General features: G+C 31.6%; 1 protein-coding gene and 1 long non-coding RNA gene across 2 annotated transcripts; one reads left to right on the forward strand and one right to left on the reverse strand.

The window, feature by feature from the left end:
• Nucleotides 1-67: 67 nt before the first annotated feature.
• Nucleotides 68-2,519, reverse strand: LOC121129005 (WW domain-containing oxidoreductase). Its single transcript, XM_071893386.1, has one exon. It carries the CDS (start codon nucleotides 1,453-1,455, stop codon nucleotides 193-195), a length of 1,263 nt encoding a protein of 420 aa, XP_071749487.1. The 5' UTR covers nucleotides 1,456-2,519; the 3' UTR covers nucleotides 68-192.
• Nucleotides 2,520-4,569: 2,050 nt separating this feature from the next.
• LOC121128963 (uncharacterized) lies at nucleotides 4,570-16,725 on the forward strand. Its single transcript, XR_011783597.1, has 4 exons — nucleotides 4,570-4,701; nucleotides 12,753-13,656; nucleotides 13,724-16,204; nucleotides 16,306-16,725. It is a non-coding gene; the product is annotated as an uncharacterized lncRNA (long non-coding RNA).
• Nucleotides 16,726-17,933: the final 1,208 nt, after the last annotated feature.

Genomic DNA, 17,933 nt, shown 5'->3' on the forward strand with positions numbered 1-17,933 from the left:
TAAGATTTATCAATGTTTTATATATATTTATGTTATTCTACATTTAATTTTGAAAACATTTAAAGTATATCATTATACTTCTTCGGATCGAAGATATATTTCCTAACTGAACATAAATAAATGGTTAATTATATATATATAATAACGAAGAAATTAAATTAAAAATTATTAAGTACAAAATAATTGTACATTTCACAGATTCGATAACTTCTTTTCCCCTATACGACTTTCTATCATTTCAAATGCAATCTGCCATGCAGCCCATCCAGCATCTGAACTCACGGCACTCTCATGCGGTGGACATGGAAAACAGTTATTAATGTATATTCCTCCGATTCCTTTCATCTCATTACTCACAGAAGCAAATACAGTTGAAGCTGCTGCTTGTTGTAGAGACTTGGAAAATGGTCTCACAAATGTAAAAAGAAGTTTATAGAGAAACCAATGACGACTAAGAGAAGAGCTTATACAATTGCCAGGATGAACCAGAAGAGTTCTTATTCCCATGGATCGCCATCGTCTATCCATTTCTAATCCCAGTACAACCAACAGGAATTTGCTATTGTTATATGAATCGAAAGAAAAATGATCCTTTGAGAAGGGACTAGAAAAAGTAATAGCGTCCCAAGAGGAGGGGCGTATTGAGGCAAGGGAAGCAAATCGATGAGACTCTGACGAAACAATGACTATTTTTGGAGAGGAAGCACGAATGAGGGATCTTCGCAACGCATATGCTAAATACAAATGAGAAAGAAAGTTTATTTGAAATGTCTGTTCAAAGCCATCTACGGTTAGATAGTAAGATAGTCCAAACACTCCCGCATTCAAAACTAAAACGTCAAGTTTATCAAATAGACTTTTAAATTTAAGGACAAAGGCATCTGTAGATTCTAAAGATGATAAATCACATTCCAAAGCAATTATACGTGAATCATCCGCCGTTCCTTCCGTTGACTTTAATTTACTTATTGCCTCTTCACCGCGTCTAATATCTCTACAAGCAAGTATTACAGTGCCTCCATAATGAAGAAACGTTTTCACGGTCTCGTAGCCTATTCCAGAGTTTCCTCCTGTGACGATAAAAATCATCCCACTCAAATCAGCGCCGTGAAGAATTTGCATTGCAGAAGTGGATGCATCAAATCTTTGGCGAAAGTTTTCATAGAATGACGCATTACTATCTTTCACTTCTGAGGCAAAGGCTAATCTAGGATCAATGAAGGAAGTCTTTCCACGTCGATGATCCACATAGACTGTTTTCCCCTCAAATTCCTTTTTTTCCCATCCGTAGGGAAGATGTGAGGAGACTTCTTTTCGTTTTCCCGTACGAGGATGACTCCATTGCGTAACTTGGGATTTATTGTTTGCAAAATAAACTTTTCCCTCATGTGTGACTCGTTCCTCCCATTCAGGGGGTAGTTCATCCTCAGAGTCGGACTCAGGGAGGTAAATCATCTGAAAATTGAAAGAGAAGTATCCCTATGAATACAACACATTTTTAAAGAGGGTTATAATGTAGATATGATATACTGAAAACATAGTTTTTTTGTCTTGATTTCTTTTTTTTTTAATGTGAGCATGGAACAACATAGCTTGAGTTCTTATATTTGACGATGGTCTCTTGCTCTACTCTGCGAGTCATATGCCGCTTTGTACAAGGCCGGTATCCTCAATTATCATTAGTATGTAACATCCTCATATATTTCATTTTTGGAAGTTGGACAAAAATGGAACCTTTGGTTGAGAAATGAAACATATAGATGTCTTAGTCGTCTTTTCAAACTTTTTCTCTGGGAGCCAAAAGAGCCTGTTCTTCTTCTTCCTCCTCCCTTTTCAACTCACGATTCAAGGCTTCGCGTTCCTTTGCCTCCCGGAGCTTAGAGGCTCTTTCTCTCATGTCCTTGGACAGAGCTGACAAGGACTGCATTTCACTCCTTAGTCTTCGAAGTTTATCTCCATAACTTCTCGTCTTCTCAGACCAAATACGGAGTTCCTCTACTTTGGATCTTGGTCGTAAAGCAGTGTCGATACTCTGAATCCGCTCAAAAACCTTCGTTTGACGATCGGCTAGGGGACCCAAATCCGGAGCACGATGACAATGTCGTGAAAGTAGAAGAGGCAGAACGGAAGAGAGCTTGTTCTTTGGGCCTTCCATGTTTCTTTTTTAATATATTATTATTTATTCATTATTAATTACTTAATAAAAGTTAATATTAATTTCAAGAGTCCAGATTTTTGATGAAAAACAAAAACGTTTGTTGAGGTATGACGTCACAACGTGGGCAGCTCCCGCGAAGCTAGCCAATATCAATACGACAAATGATCAATAGACATTAGCAATGAGTTCTACTAATATCTGGAGTGGAACAGGCTCAGTCACTCATCCTCATGTAGGGGGAAGTTTATTTTTTATGCTTAAAAATCAAATATAAAACTAATTGACTTCGTACAATATTACTCTCTTCTTAAGTCTTATCCCATCAGCATTTTTGAACTGAAATAAATATGTTTTAAACTTTAAAAAACTAAGCGTTTTAACCTGAAAGTTGCTACAAATATTAACTTTAACATTTTTCTACAATTTAAATCCAAAAAAATTAACCAAAAGGAAGTCTAGATAAAATATTTCTCAGTTAAAGTTAAGAATCATCTTTTTGGCAAAGGGTGTACAATAAATAGAGCTAGAGGATTGAAGGGACGAAGAATTATTAATTGATTAGTAATATTAATATTATTGTTAACAGTTGTGTGCGTGCCATTTTCATTACTTTACTAAATATTATCAATTAATTTGATTTCATATAATAATAATATAATCACTATGTATCTTTGAAGGGAGGATTCTTAATTATTTATCATTAAAAGTATTTTTAATCTTTAAATGATAACCCAAAATTACATCTAACAGCTAAATAATAAGACTGCAATTATTTATTTCATACATAAGTTAGTAATTGATGATTTTTTATAGGTGTACCTCCATTTTTTCTTTGCTTTAATTTATACAATTATTTCATTAAGTATTATTATACAAACTTTAATTTTAGAAGAATGTCTTTCCATTTGATTTTTAACCAGAAAAAATACACTTGCCCCTATGTGAGGTTAAGTAACTTAGCCTTGTTCCACTCCAGACATTGGGAGAACTATTCAATTTAGCCAATAGCTATTTTTAAATAATGACAATTGTAATGCATGTGTAGGAGGGAGGATAAAAAGAGGTTTGCAACCTCTTATCCTTCCTCATAATTCGACGTAATATTATTCAAGAATCATTATAAACTGATAGGGGAGACCAGGCAGGAGTTGAATAGCCAAATACTTTAAAGTTTTAAACTTTTTTTTCAGGATCAATTTTGAATCTTGTTTCTTTAATAAAATTATTATTTTTTTTTTTTTTTTAATAAGTTAATAAGCTTGATTGCATTATATATAATTTTACTTTTTGACAAAATACTTTAATAAAATTATGAAACAATTTTGAATGAATTTTTTTCTTTTCAATATATTAAAGTCGATCAATTGAATTTCTTATTATTCTCAATATACGTTATAAACAGAAAATGGATGGGTCCTACCTAATTTCCTTTAGTTCGTTTGCAACATTTTCACTAAACAAAGGCGTTTTCTAACAAACAAAATCCTAACCTTTTGAAGAGGAGAATTATTCAATGTTTGAAGAATAAATAATTATATTAAATAGTAAATTTACATAAATAACATAATCTGCAAAGTCCTTGTAAAATTAAGTCCCTACTCTAAAGATACCATAAGGCTGAATTGTGATTGGCGGACCGGATTTACAAACCGTACGTATTGTCTATATTATATACATGATTACATGATCAAACAAAAAATCCTTTTGTTTTGCTTATTAAGTTATTGATTATTATTAATTATTAATTTAATATAATTTATATTTCATTATTTGAAAAATTTGTACCACAATTAGGAATAACAGAGCCGACATGAAGTTTAAGATATGGGATGATGAATTATTTATAGAGTTATGTCGATATGGGAGTGATGAGGCCATTGATTCCTATTTGTCTAAAATTGTAATAAGGGCTTGGTTTCGTACGGACGAATTTCATCGCAATTTGTTACATATTGCAGCAACTTATGGTCGGACTAAAATTTGTAAGAGACTATTGGGAAAAATCCATTATACGTACAAGGATTTCTATAAATGGACTCCTCTTCACAGAGCTATTTACTATGGTAATTTGACAACAGCACTACTGCTTCAAAGCCAGGGGATCTATGATCATCAGGTATGTAAGTATGTATACGTATATCATATGAGGCCTCAGTCTAGGACTATATAAAGGGGGACTTGCATCTTATTTTCATACTGTACCTAGCGGGAAAATGGTGCCTTTAATGGGCATGTTAAAAAATAACGGATCCCAAAAATCAACAAGGTAACCCTGAGAAATACAAGAATATTTTGGAAGAGAATTGGAATATTTTGGAATTTCTACAATCAGCTGTGACAAGGGATACGGAAATAAACAAGTTAATTGGCAAGAATTACTCCGATTTCTTTTATGTGCACACACGTTGTTCAATCAGGTTTTGAATATAATTGTCAATTGAATGTGTTCAGAAAGGAAATTCACTACTCATGAGTTAAATAATAATGACAGCAGCTTGACAAAAGAAAATTCATTCTTTAGATTACCAATTCCATAAAAACGGGCCAGTTAAAAAATAAAAAAGATTTATATCACTAATTATCTGTATTAGTTGCCTTGTAACTTAGAGCGACAGTATCTATGTCATTTAGGATTATTTATCTAATTTTAAGTAGATACGATATATGTCTTAATATTAGGTATATTTTCATAATATTAAGATACATATAGCGAAAAAATCCATAATATATTAAGAATAAGTGAATATTAGGTACTAAACATATAACTCTCATGTGAAAAACATAAACATCAATAGGATCTTTATTTGTCATTTATCTTGAATATAATAAATGTAGAGGTGTAATTATTTTGCTGACAGAACCGAATATGATGCCTTGAATAAGCCTATTTTGTCTTATGATTTTGATTGTACTCTCTCTATAGAGAGTATAAAAGAGTTTGTGTCCGTATCCTTAATAGGTGCCCATACTTCTCCTAGGAGGCTGAAATTTTGCATGGGTACTTCTTTTGACCCTATTCATGCTAAGTTAAAAATACAAAAGTGACAGGCGTATCAAATAAATGAATAAAAACGTTTTCTAAATATTGGCGAAATAGGAAATTGGTAAAAATTGCACTTCCGTTTTTTTTTTTTTTTAGAAATTGATTTTGAATGGAACATTGGATTCATAGATTAATTAAAGTTCTGGAAATGCATTTGCATATAAATTGTGCACATAAAACCTAATAATTTAACCTAAATATTTGTCATTTTCTGATTATTTTTTCTCTTTTTTACGTCAATTTTCAATTTTTATAAAGAAAATCCACAAAACCATGAATTTCGTTCAAAACAAAAAAGACTAAAGCATACTTAGAAATTTCTAGTATTTTCTATTTCTGCAACCTTTGGATTAATGCCTAAAATAAACAAATTATTTAGGGTTATTTTTTCAAAGAAATTATTTTCCATAACTGTTTTTTTGCTTTTTTTTTTTGCAAGTAAAATAATATATTGGTAGGGTTGTATTTCTCTTTACAATGTCAAAAAATGCTATTTATTAATTTTTTTTCCCAAATTAGTACAAAACAATTTTGTCGAATTTTCTTTTCCAATTTCGATTTGAAATTTTTATGGAAAAAAATTAAAAATGTACTTTTTATCTAGACAATTTTTTTATGTATACACATATGTGTGTATGTTATTGGAAGTTTATAAAATATTTTTTTTTTAAATTCAGAACCCCATGCAACAACATTCTTGTGCGCCGACTGACCCCCACATTATTATTGTTATAAAACCCGTAGATCAAAAAAATGACTATTAAAACCTTCAACCTCTACAGGTTTTGCCCTTTAATGTCTTTTTTTTAAATCAAGTTTTTAAGTATAGCTACGATTCCGTGCCATATTTCGACATAAAAATAAAATAAAATAACAAATTGATACAAACATTCAACATTTAAAAAAAGAATTATTTTTAATTTATTTTGATTACAATTAATAAAAAATGTATATAAACACTAAAAATCGAGTAAAATGAAGCACCTTACTTAGAAGCGAATATCCTTTTTTTTTTTTTTTTTTTTTTCAAATGCTTTATATTCTAGCTGAAGCTGTAGTGTAGACCTTACATTTCCATTTTTTATAAATTGCTTTTAAAAAAGGTCAATTTTAATTGACCTTTTTGGTCAATTTAATTATTAAGGAATTTTCATAAAATAAGTTGGTTAGGTTGTGTGGAAACAGATGAAAAATATTTCGGGGAAAAACATTTGAACATTTGAATTAGTTTTTAAGTAATAATAATTAATTGATCGATATAAACAATTTTTTTCTTCGGAATATTATTGTAATAAATACTAACGCAACCTAGATATATTATTTTATTACATTTTTTAATAAATATTAAAAACTAAATAATAACAAGGATTTTGAATTTTGTACTTACATTTGCATATCCAAAATAGAACCAAATGAATCAATTAGATAATAAAATAAAATAAGTGGGAATTACTAAATAAGGAAGAAAAATATCATTGGTGTTTTAATCTTTTTATTATTTTCTCAATCAATACTTAAAACATATTATTATGTTACATTTCAACTAATTTTTTCAGTAAAACAACTTAAAATTATCTCGTATTGTGAAAATTTAATATTTTATTTATTTGTGTGGTAATCCTAGATCTTCCTGAGAGTAATAGTTGACATTATCTGTATACTTTATTATTGTGTTATCTTATTAAAAACGTATCTATACATTTGCAAGCAAATTTAGCTATTTATAAATTGAGTCCTGACTCAATAAGTTTGGGAGTTGTAATGACATTCAGATATTAAAAAAGGAGTTATATATTTTATAAAACACATAATCACTTAAGAGTTCAAAATAACTGTATTATCTGTGATTAATTTATTTGCGTGGAGATCATGTTATTTGCTAGAGTAATATTCCAATACGGTAACAAGCAATTTAGTTGTTTCGAAGAGGATTTCCGACTCAATACAAAAAATCGTAAAAAGAGAAGCAAGAGAGTTTTTAAGAGTCTAGAAATTTTTTTTACTTGTTTTCCAATTACAAAAGTGACTCACAAATAATAAAGAAATCAAGCGTGAACTTGAAGTGTCCTGTTTATGTAGTTATCCATATAGACCTTATACTACGAAGTCCAACTTATAAATGGAATTGATAGAAATGTGATTGAAAAGAGTGATTTCTGTTTTATTTACATCAAGGACATTGAAGAACTATTATTAATCAAATAGTTTTCTTATAGCAGGAGACGAAGTAAAGGTGACTTTCAAGAATTTCAATGAAGGAGCTGTCCATAGAGGATGAGAACTCTCTTTTCCTCACTGTGCCCTTCAGTCGATTATTTAGTCGTTTTAAGGAACTCTTTAATTTATTATATGTAGAAGTATACGATAGTTCTGTGTAAGATCCGGAGGAATTTATGATAGGGACAATGATTGATGAGGTCAGAAGTCACTATCACAGACCTTGATGTTATTAAGGATCTGCACACTCAATGTTTCTTCCATTCAAGGAGATGATATTAACTGAGTGAAGCACAATGAGGGGAAATCCCTTGAACAAACCATGACATTGAAGAGAGTATCAGGAGTGTGGATTGGATATCCAAGTGGAAAAATAAGAATTCCTAAGAACCGGAACAATGGATGGATGAGGATCCATGTATCCGAGTGCTCCGTAGGAAAGACCTATTCAAATGAAGATTAATTCCATTGATTTCCAAGCAGTTCAAATTCTTATCTTCCTTTTCCTTCTACTGAGTTATTTACATTTATTTGAATTTCATACCTACACTCGTTTAAAGATTTCGTGGATCAAAAAGAAGTTGTAAGTCCCTTTTATATAGTCCTAGCCTCAGTACAAGGCATGTAGCACTATATCAAGGAATAACTAGAGTCTTTTTTGACTATATACATGCTCCTTGTACAATAGAGTGAGTGCTATTTTGTAAATTTGGCCAAATTCAAAATTATCATGGATCATAAAAAAAAGTTACCCTCCATCTGTTCAAAGTTCCAGCGTACCGGAAGTACTTCAAAATGAAGTCAAATTAAAAAAAATAATAAATCTTATCATAGTTCAGGCATAAGAAAAGAAAAAAAATATTTTATAAAATTTTGGATTTGTTTGTAATTTTTTTGACTGTATTATGTTGTCGGTTTTGTAATTTAAAACTCATACAAAAACACTATTGACGGCAAACAAATATAGATGAATAATTTTGGATTTTCTGTTTATTCAGAAGTTTATAGATTAATTTTTTTCAAGAACAAGATACAAATGGCCATAAGCATACATAGTTTTTAAATCTTTGAATACACAGTAAATTAATTCATGAAATCAGACTTTCGAAAGTTTTTATTTAATTTTCATCTTGAGTGATTTGTAACAATTTAATTTTTGTATATTTTCTCTTGATCATATGTTTTCTGAGATTCCTTTGTTTTTTATGCTACATATCTTTCAACGTTTTGAGAATGACTCGGAATATCTGGTAGAGCTAAATCTTCACTTCGGGCACATTTTAACAATTGATTATTTGTTGTATCAAATGTTAGAGGAGGTTAAGTTTAGTTGTACGTAAACATTGAAATTCTTTTGTAGTACAAAATTTGTCTGAATTGCCTTTTTCTCATTTTTAAGATCTTTTATGATGGTCAACTGGTTTTTTTTTCTTCTTGTGCTATGGTTTGAATCAAATTTTGTGGATGCATAAATCAGGAATTTGTCTTAAACGAGACTGATTTTTTCATTTCTTTCTTCAGAGTTCAGATGCTGATTTGCTTGATTGATTGAAAATAAAAATTATTTCTATCCGTGTTGGACATGAGGGAATATTTTATAGAAAGAAAGTGGGACCATAGTCATTTAAAATCATTATAACAAGTCTTTGAAGCTCCATTGATAGATTTTTTGAATGTATAATCTTAAAAGGGTAAAAGCAGTCATAATTAATCCATTTTACATAGTTCCAGGATGTTTTTCAAGAAAATTTTTAGGTACATAGTGTGGCCCTTTTTGTACAATCTGACAAATCTGGACAAAGTACTATTGATCTTTGCTTACACATTTATATAAATATCCATCTATGTCTGGTACACTTCATTTGATAGCCACAAATGTTATAGTGAAAATTTGAGAGCTATCTAAGATTTTAGCCCTTTAGTTTTCGTTTTATAGTACTCAAATATTTTTTTTAAAGTCAGGTCATTCATGTGAAGTAAACAAATAAACAACATCAACAACAAAGGAATCCCAGAAAACATATGATTATGAGAAAAGACACATAAATTTAATTGTTACTAGTCACTCAAGATCAAAATTGAATAAAACCTTTCAAAATTCTGATTTCATGAATTAATTTACTGATGATTCAAAGATTAAAAAGCTATGTGTAATATGGCCATTTGTATCTTGTTTTTGAAAAAAATTTATAATTTAAATTGTTGATTAAATAGAAAATCCATAACTATTTATCTATATTTGTATGCCGTCAATAGTATTTTGTATTAGTTTTAACTTACAAAACTGACTAAATGATAAAGTCAAAAAAGTTACAAACAAATTCAAAAAAGTTATAAAATCTTTTTTTCTTTTCTTATGCCTTAACTATAATAAGATTTATTTACTTTTTTAATTTGACTTCATTTTGAAGTACTTCCAGTACACTGGAACTTTGAGCGGATGGAGGATAACGTGTCTTTTTTTTTTTTGTGATCCATGATAATGTTGAATTTGGCCAATTTTACAAAATATCGAACACTACTTTACAAGAGTATAAATAATTTTGAGGACAAGTATATATCTTTTATTTGATGAGATATCAAAATAAGTAGAGTAAGAGTAACTTCTGTCTATGTCGTTCCTTGATACGGAGTGGGACTTTTGTTTGTTTTATTCACCTCACAGCTGCCACCAATTGATTAAATGACACTTCATGCCAGCTAAACAGCTCTCCTCTAAAAAAAAAAAATCAAATTGTGTGAGTTACTTTGGTAATTATCGGTTTTCTATTTTCTAAATGCCCAAAATACAATTTTTGAACCCTATAAATGTATATTTCCTTCTCAAGTAACGAACGTAAATTGGACCCTGACTTCAATAGAATAATTTTTATCGACCTCATTGACCAGTGAACTACGTTGCTTCATGCACTCAGTTTAAATTTTCTTAAGTTTAAACGTATGCGGGTCAAATGTTGCAGCCCATAGTCCGGTTGGACCAAGCAGACTTAACTTAAAACTTGTGATGTCACTATCGATATGTTGTTCTACTAATCTAATTTACCTACATTTTTTTTTCTTCAATCATATTATCTTAAATCAAGTGCAAGAATCACTTTGAGTATGATCAACATTTTTGGTTGCTTTAGAAATTTATGTCATGTGTATACCCTTTTTTGAATTTTATGATATGGACATCACCCATACTATACTAATCCTTTCGCCATCTCATCATCATGAGCGAGCAACAATCTTAGATCTCCTAGATGCTGGAGTTGATGCGATGAACATTGTTAAGTGTTCTAGGAGCCTGATTTTTAAGTTGACCAAGATAAAAAAAAATAGAGAAGATCTCTCCAGAATGTCAGGAAGTAGAGGACATAATTTAAAGAGGGATACGAAGTTCTTGTTAAGTTTGGAGAAGAATATAAAGGAGGATCCCACTAAGTCGATGAATCGCCTCGCCAACGACTTATCTGTGGCTCTTAGGACCATCAGGGGGGGAAGAAAAGCACAACTTGAGATTATTTTCTTTCACAAGGACCACAAGCCACCTTCTGGTAGAGGGCATGGAAGCCAGTAGGCTCGAGAGGTGCAAGAAAATAATCACATGGATAAAGGCAAATGTGTCAATTGTGAAAACGTTCTCGCACAAGAAGATTTTCACAGTTGATCAATCCACAACCGCTGGAACGACCGCTGGCTTGCAGAAACAAAAGAAGAGGTCCAAGGGGTTAACCACACCAAACATCTGGTCCAAAAAGTGGTATTGGGCGTTTTGGCCTCTGATGGAAAGGAGATGCCTCCGTTGTTTTTTTCAAGGCTTGAAAGAAAATCGCTTAGGAGGCCTACTATAAGGTGATTAGGTACACTATCTTGCCATGGCTAAATAACAACTATCCGGAGGGTTACTACGTGTGGGCTCAGGACGGCGCCTCCTCTCACATGTCCGTGCCAAAAATTATACTCAGATAACATGGCTCGATTCTGTCCAAGGATGTATGGCCCCCTTCCTCACCAGATTTGAATCCACTAGACTTCTATAACTAACAGGACCTCACAACAGCCAAATGTGGACTCGCTTAAGTCCTCCATAGGACTGCATGGGACAACTTGTCAGAGGAGTCTGTCATCAACTCCGACAAAGGCCTATAGGTGAAGTGTAAAGGCTATGATTGATAACGAAGGTGGTTATATTGAGTGATTTTTTTATTATTTTTTTTTGCGAAAACTTTGTCTACATGTTTTGTTAACATTATTTTTTTGCCAATTATTTAAAATATAAAATTATTGATGTATTTCTAAATCTATGTTTCGAGTCCACGTTTTGCTTCCCTACCCTGCAGTGTTCTTTTAGTTAGGATAAACACCCTCCCCAAAAATGATCAAAATTTATAGTACACTTGATATGGATATTTCTGGTCTTATATATAGATTTGACTCGACTTAACTCCGTCTTTAGAGATGTTAACAACTCTTGAATGATCTGAAGCACAACAGCTACTGGGTAATTTTTTTCTCTAATGAAAAGACCTTTACCATTGACCCCGTATAAAACAAGCAAAATGATCGGCTGGTATGCATTAGTATAGCTGGCAACACTATCAGAAGAGTCACCATGACCAAACATCCGACCTCTGTGATATTTGGGGTTTTGGCATCAACTGGAGAAAAAAATGCCTCCAATTTGGTTTCCTGTTGGATACCAGTTACCCGTAGTCGACTACTTGATGGTATTGAAGGAAAATATGATCCCATAGTTCAACAAGGGCACGTACGTATTTCAGTAGGACGAGGCTCTCGGCCGTACTGCTAATATTGTACAAGAGTAGATGGGTAGGAACATGAACTGCTGCTCCAAGAACCTTCGCCCCTCCCCTCAGAGGCCAGATCGGAATCCACTGGGTTACTCCATTGGGTGGCAAATTGAGTTGAAGGTCTGCAAAGTCCTTCAGCCGAATATTGATGCCCTGAAGACCTCCGTTAACCAGCAGTGGAGGATCTTGAAAAATATGCCAATATGTGCAAGGGGTTTTGGAGGCTGATGATGGCCAGAATCATAATTAATGTACATTGTTGTAGTAAAACATAACATAAAATAAAATTTGCTATGTATAACATTATGCTGATCAATGTCGAGTATATTAATAACTACTTAGAGGCAGGTATCAGTACTTTTTCTACACCCGGTATTAAAGAATCTCAAATAATGTATTTAAAAAATAAAAAAAAAGAGAGTAAATTTTTTTTAATTACATTAAAAAAAAGTACAATCTAATATACCTAATATGAACTTATCATATTAACACATATCATATTACACATTGATTAATAACCATATTTTTTCTTTTTTAGAGAGATATGGAAGGTTATACACCACTCGATCTTCTGGCTCTTGATAGTATTAATACTTCGTCGAAACCTACTTTATTTGTATGGGGTAAAAATCTATCTGGGCTGGGATATAAATTTGGAACAATATCATACCACCCTGAAGTTCATCAATTTTACAATGAAAATTTTATTTGCCCTAAAAAAATACAAATAAGTGGGTATTGTTCTGGTGTTCTCGATTCCAAGGGGTCATTGTTTATTGCTGGTGCTAGTTCGGATGGGATGCTAGGAAAAGGACAATTTCATAGATTCATAGATTTCTACGCGAGCCTGTGAAGCTGTTACCATCGGAGGAAATAATTGATTTTGCTTTTGGAAGGACTCATTCCATCTTATTGATCAAAAGTAGCAAAGAAAACACATCTGTTTATGTTACCGGTTCCAATTTTTATAAGCAGTTAGGTATGGATATTTATTCCTCAATTTATAGGCCGAGACTACTGTCCACAACATTCAACAATGTCATAATTGGAGTTGGAGCATCTAGTTATTTCTCTTGTTGCTGGTCTAAATGTGCACTATATGGATGGGGCCTAAACTTAGGCCAAATGGGTTTTGAATTTATTACAAATAATCATTTTATAGAATCTCCCAGGCTTGTATATACTCTAAATAATAATATGAAAATAAGACAGGTTTATACTTCGGACAGTAGTATTGCGATATTGACTGAAAATGATCAATTGATTTTTCTTAAGGATGAGAAGATCAAGCCTTTACAGTTTCCCTTTAAATCAATTAAAAAAGTTCAAATCATGGAAGAATATTGTTTTTCAACTCAAAGGCATATAATTCCCTTAAAAATGTATATATTGTCTGGAGAAGAAACATTATACTCATGGAGTGCAAAGTTTGGATTGCTAAGGTATTATTCAAAATCATTAGTACTGCATACATTGCTTATACATATTATTGTATCTACTTTATTTCAGATATCAAGCACTCAGAAATCATATAAATATTCCAGTACATGATTTCTTTGTTTCAAAGGAAAACCTATTTGTCGTGTCTTCGGATACTCATTTTCTCTACAAATCGTCAAATCGTGATATCCATTCAGTTGAAAAAACTGTAGACAAATCAGGAAATGAGTTTTTTAACAGATTCATTCAAGTGAATAGGATTCGAAGGGCTCATAGGGTACAATCTATTGTGGGTGATACTGAAGAAAAAATGTTTTTTTTTGAGTTGTGCACATTTCTGTCATGAGAAAGAAGTATCTTATAGCAAACGAATAATATCCAAAATAAATTCAAGCGATCATGATCATCTCAAAGATGGTTTCATTAGAGTTGGCCCGAGGGTCTTTCATATACATACAGTTATTTTATATCAAGTAAATCCTAGTCTCGCCTCTCAAATCCAAGGTAATCCCTTATCAACCATTACAATAGAGCCATTACCCGATCAAAAGGTTGTAGAATCCTTTTTTGAACTAACAGCTAATCTATTTTACCGAAATTGGAGAACTATAAAAAATCTAAAAATAAAATTTCCACAATTGATAATAAAATACGGATTTTTCCCGAGTAAGACAAAAAATCGTACAAAATATTTTACTACAATTTCCTGGATCAAACCTGATGCTTATTTTATTTCTTCTGACGGTATGAAATTTCCTATACACCGAGTTATACTTTCTCAAAAGTCTAAGTATTTTAGTACAATGTTTAGAGATGGAGCCTGGTCAAAGAGGAAAATGGTGAGGCTACAGTACGATTACAAGTGTTTGATAGTCATGCTTGAATATATATATAGTGATACTATACCAGAAAAGTATTTGCAAAGGGTAGAAGATGTTGTTCATGTATTACATTGTAGCAAAAAGTATTTCATACCAGGATTAACATTAATCTGTAAACAACCTTTGAGGAAATTTCTAAATGTATATAATGCAATTGAAATATTAAAAAATGCCATTGAATTCTCTTTCGAGCATCTTCGTGAATCTACTATGACTTTTATTTGTTCTAATATAGGGCATTTTTACGAAAGAAGGATTTTCCGATCGCTTGATGGAAACGAGATAGAGACATTAAGTACGTACTATAGAAATATGTATTTTTCAAAAGAAAGACAACAAAGTCGTAACATAAAATCGTTTCAAGGCACTATGTCCCTCAACGACGTCTGTCAAAGGTTCATTTTTGTTCCACCTCAAACGGATAATCAATTAGATACAACATCCTCTGAAATGAGGATAAAGGAACAATTTATTTCTGGATTGAATTCAGATATAAATAATAAAAAAAAAAGCCCCAGCAATGACAAAAGATGAAAGTCTTTCTGATAACAATTCAACTAAAAATGAGTCGGAGAAAATAAAAATACAGCCTTCACGTAGGTTGCGAAAGTCATCATGGAAACCCTTAAATATTACTATCAAATTTAGAAATGAACTTCGCACTAAGAAGATTTATGATTCACATGACCTATTACGACTCTTAACATTAAACTCCCTTGAACAGTGTTTTCAAGTAAAACTATCTCACTCTTCAAAACCAGATTTAATTTCTATATCGCACACAAAAAAGAGTGGGTACTTGATAAAAGTGTAGAAAGGGAACCAAGAAGAATGTCTTACGACTATATCTTCGACAAATATCAACAGTTGATTTATGATGATCCTCCTACTGCCTTTCTACATAATTCGGGTAAAGGAAAATCCCACAAAACATGGTCTCAAATAAAGCTACCATCTAGACCTAAGACATATCATTCTTCTAAATCCTTCAAGAAAAAGTTAAGTTCTAAGATAGATTTGGAATGTGAATCATTTCATTGGCCCATGTGTTCTGATGATACCTTTACATACAATCAAAAATTCATTTTTGATCCGTCTGAAAATGATAAGTCGAGTAAAAATAAATCAAAACAATTAAAAAGATTTTCATCGAATAGAACATACTACGGATTAACAGAAGAACAAAATTATTCAGATAGTTCAAGTACAAGTAATTCTGAAGAAAGCTCACTAATGTCCTTGACTCGAAATTGTCCTGACGTGAAAGGGAAACGATTCATTCCACGCTCTCAATCAGTAAAAAAATCTAATACGATGAGTCAAAATTCAGTCAACTTAAAAAAAACCATTAAACTTTAATAAAATATTAAGAACTGAAAATTCGAATACTTCTCATCAAGTCAATGAGTTGTTTTTCTCTAATCTCAGCTCCCATAAAGACGTATGATATTTTAGTTAAAATTATCTACCTAAAAAAATGTTAGAGGCTGAGGTGTGGTAGAAGGATTTATTATCAAAATTATGTGTATTCTTCAACATATTATTTATTCTATTTGTAAATTAGTCTGATTAATCCCTATGTTTAGTCAGTAGCATCTCTTGGAAGAACCCACACCAACTTTCAGCCAAATCGGTCCATTTCTTTCTGGTTGACATTCATTTGAATAAAGTAAGTGGAGTGATTTGGACGAAACCTAATTTAGTGCGATTATTAAACATTACTTTATGAAAATGCTTTTTTGTGTCTAATCGTGGGTGTTTTTCTTGTAGCTCGGTTTTCAAACGGTCCAATAACGATAACTGTCTTCGAAGAGTTGTTACTAACTAAGTATAACCTCGATATGCGGCATTAGGGTCATCTCTTGGACTTTGCACGAACTTTTCAAACTTGTATTGAAGAGGAAAAAAGCATATCTGTGATGAATGAAAAGAAGAGGATGAAATTACCGCCACGCTATAGAAACAGCCTTCTTCGTGTGGTCCGTGAGCCTAAACTAATTTAATCCTGATTTTTTTTTACAATATTAATTTAATCACAAATGGTTCACATGACTTTTATGTAGGCAATAACATTGATCTTATTTTTTAACCACTCAAATGAAAGATATATTGTAAAAGTTATTCAGAAATATCAAGAATTTTCAAAAGTTATTTTGTATTCTACCTAAATAAATTAAAAATATCCATAAATAATGAATTAGAATATGTTTTTTGCACTCATAACATGATTAATCATTCTTACGTAAGTTTCAATCGGTATTTCTTCATTGAAAAATGAAAATCCAATGTTAATGTTAACTTCATTAAGTTATGATAACTAAGGATGTAAAAATTGTCTAAATCCTCGTGAATGTAAATCAAAAAGAAAAATATAAGTTTGTCAACTTTGATAAACGACATATCTGCTAACAGAGATCTGTATCAAAAAGGTGCTCATTGCTCCCTAATACCCTTGCATTTTCAAAATATGGATAAATAATACAGCGGAACACTCATTTTGAAAAAATAAATTCAAACCAAGGAAGGAATTTATCTTTGAGCGCAGAACATATTTTCTATTATATAAGCTACTATTAAAAGTTTACTCGACGTTGCTTGGGCGACGGAGGAAGAGGGAAATTACATTGACAATGGTCAAATTAATCGAGAAAAAGATTATTCAGAAAATACCTATATATACTAAGTAGTGTATGTACAATCTCTTCTTTTCCCCTCGTTTTATTATTCTTCTTATTATGTAATATGATCTATATCCATGTAAAGTACTATGTTTTATTCTTATGGTATAAATAGTCTGACATCACTTATGTATGTGGAATAATAGTTTAGACAATGTTAAGTACAAAGATGTCATGGGCTACTCTTAAATCTATCGTAGAATTACTCCTCCACCCTTTCTCCTTGTTTCTCTCCGTCCTTCGTGGATTCCCTGTTATTAATAGTTTGTGTCTTGTCAACCTCGTTAAGACACACCATACTACACATACTAATAATATCCCTCTTTCGTTGTTGTCGAAAAAGATCCTAATAATTCTAATTATCTTTAATTCTTCACACTACATCAATCCAATTAAGTCTCATCCAAGATTATTAGAACAAGGTTAGGCAACAAGAAAGTGGCTGGGCATGCACAGCAGATTTATTAAATAAATATATATATCTTTTTCTACTTCTTGTGACGTCATTGGTCTTGGTTATTGATACTACATAAATTTTAAAAGTAAAAATTTAAATAAATGATATCATTATCATAGAAGTGGTTACTATATATTTCTTAAGCGATATTTTACTTAATAAAATGCCAAAAGTAAGCTTTTAAATTTAATAAATTAATTATCAAACACTAAGGATCAAAATGGTCACATTGGCTTGCCCTTATCAGTATTCGGAACGTCCAT

This window comes from Lepeophtheirus salmonis, chromosome 14 (genome assembly GCF_016086655.4).
Source record: "Lepeophtheirus salmonis chromosome 14, UVic_Lsal_1.4, whole genome shotgun sequence".
NCBI classification, from domain to species: Eukaryota; Metazoa; Arthropoda; class Copepoda; order Siphonostomatoida; family Caligidae; genus Lepeophtheirus; species Lepeophtheirus salmonis.

Coding starts and splice junctions, on each gene's coding strand:
- LOC121129005 (XM_071893386.1), bottom strand. CDS start 1,455: ATGATTTACCTCCCTGAGTCCGACTCTGAGGATGAACTACCCCCTGAA.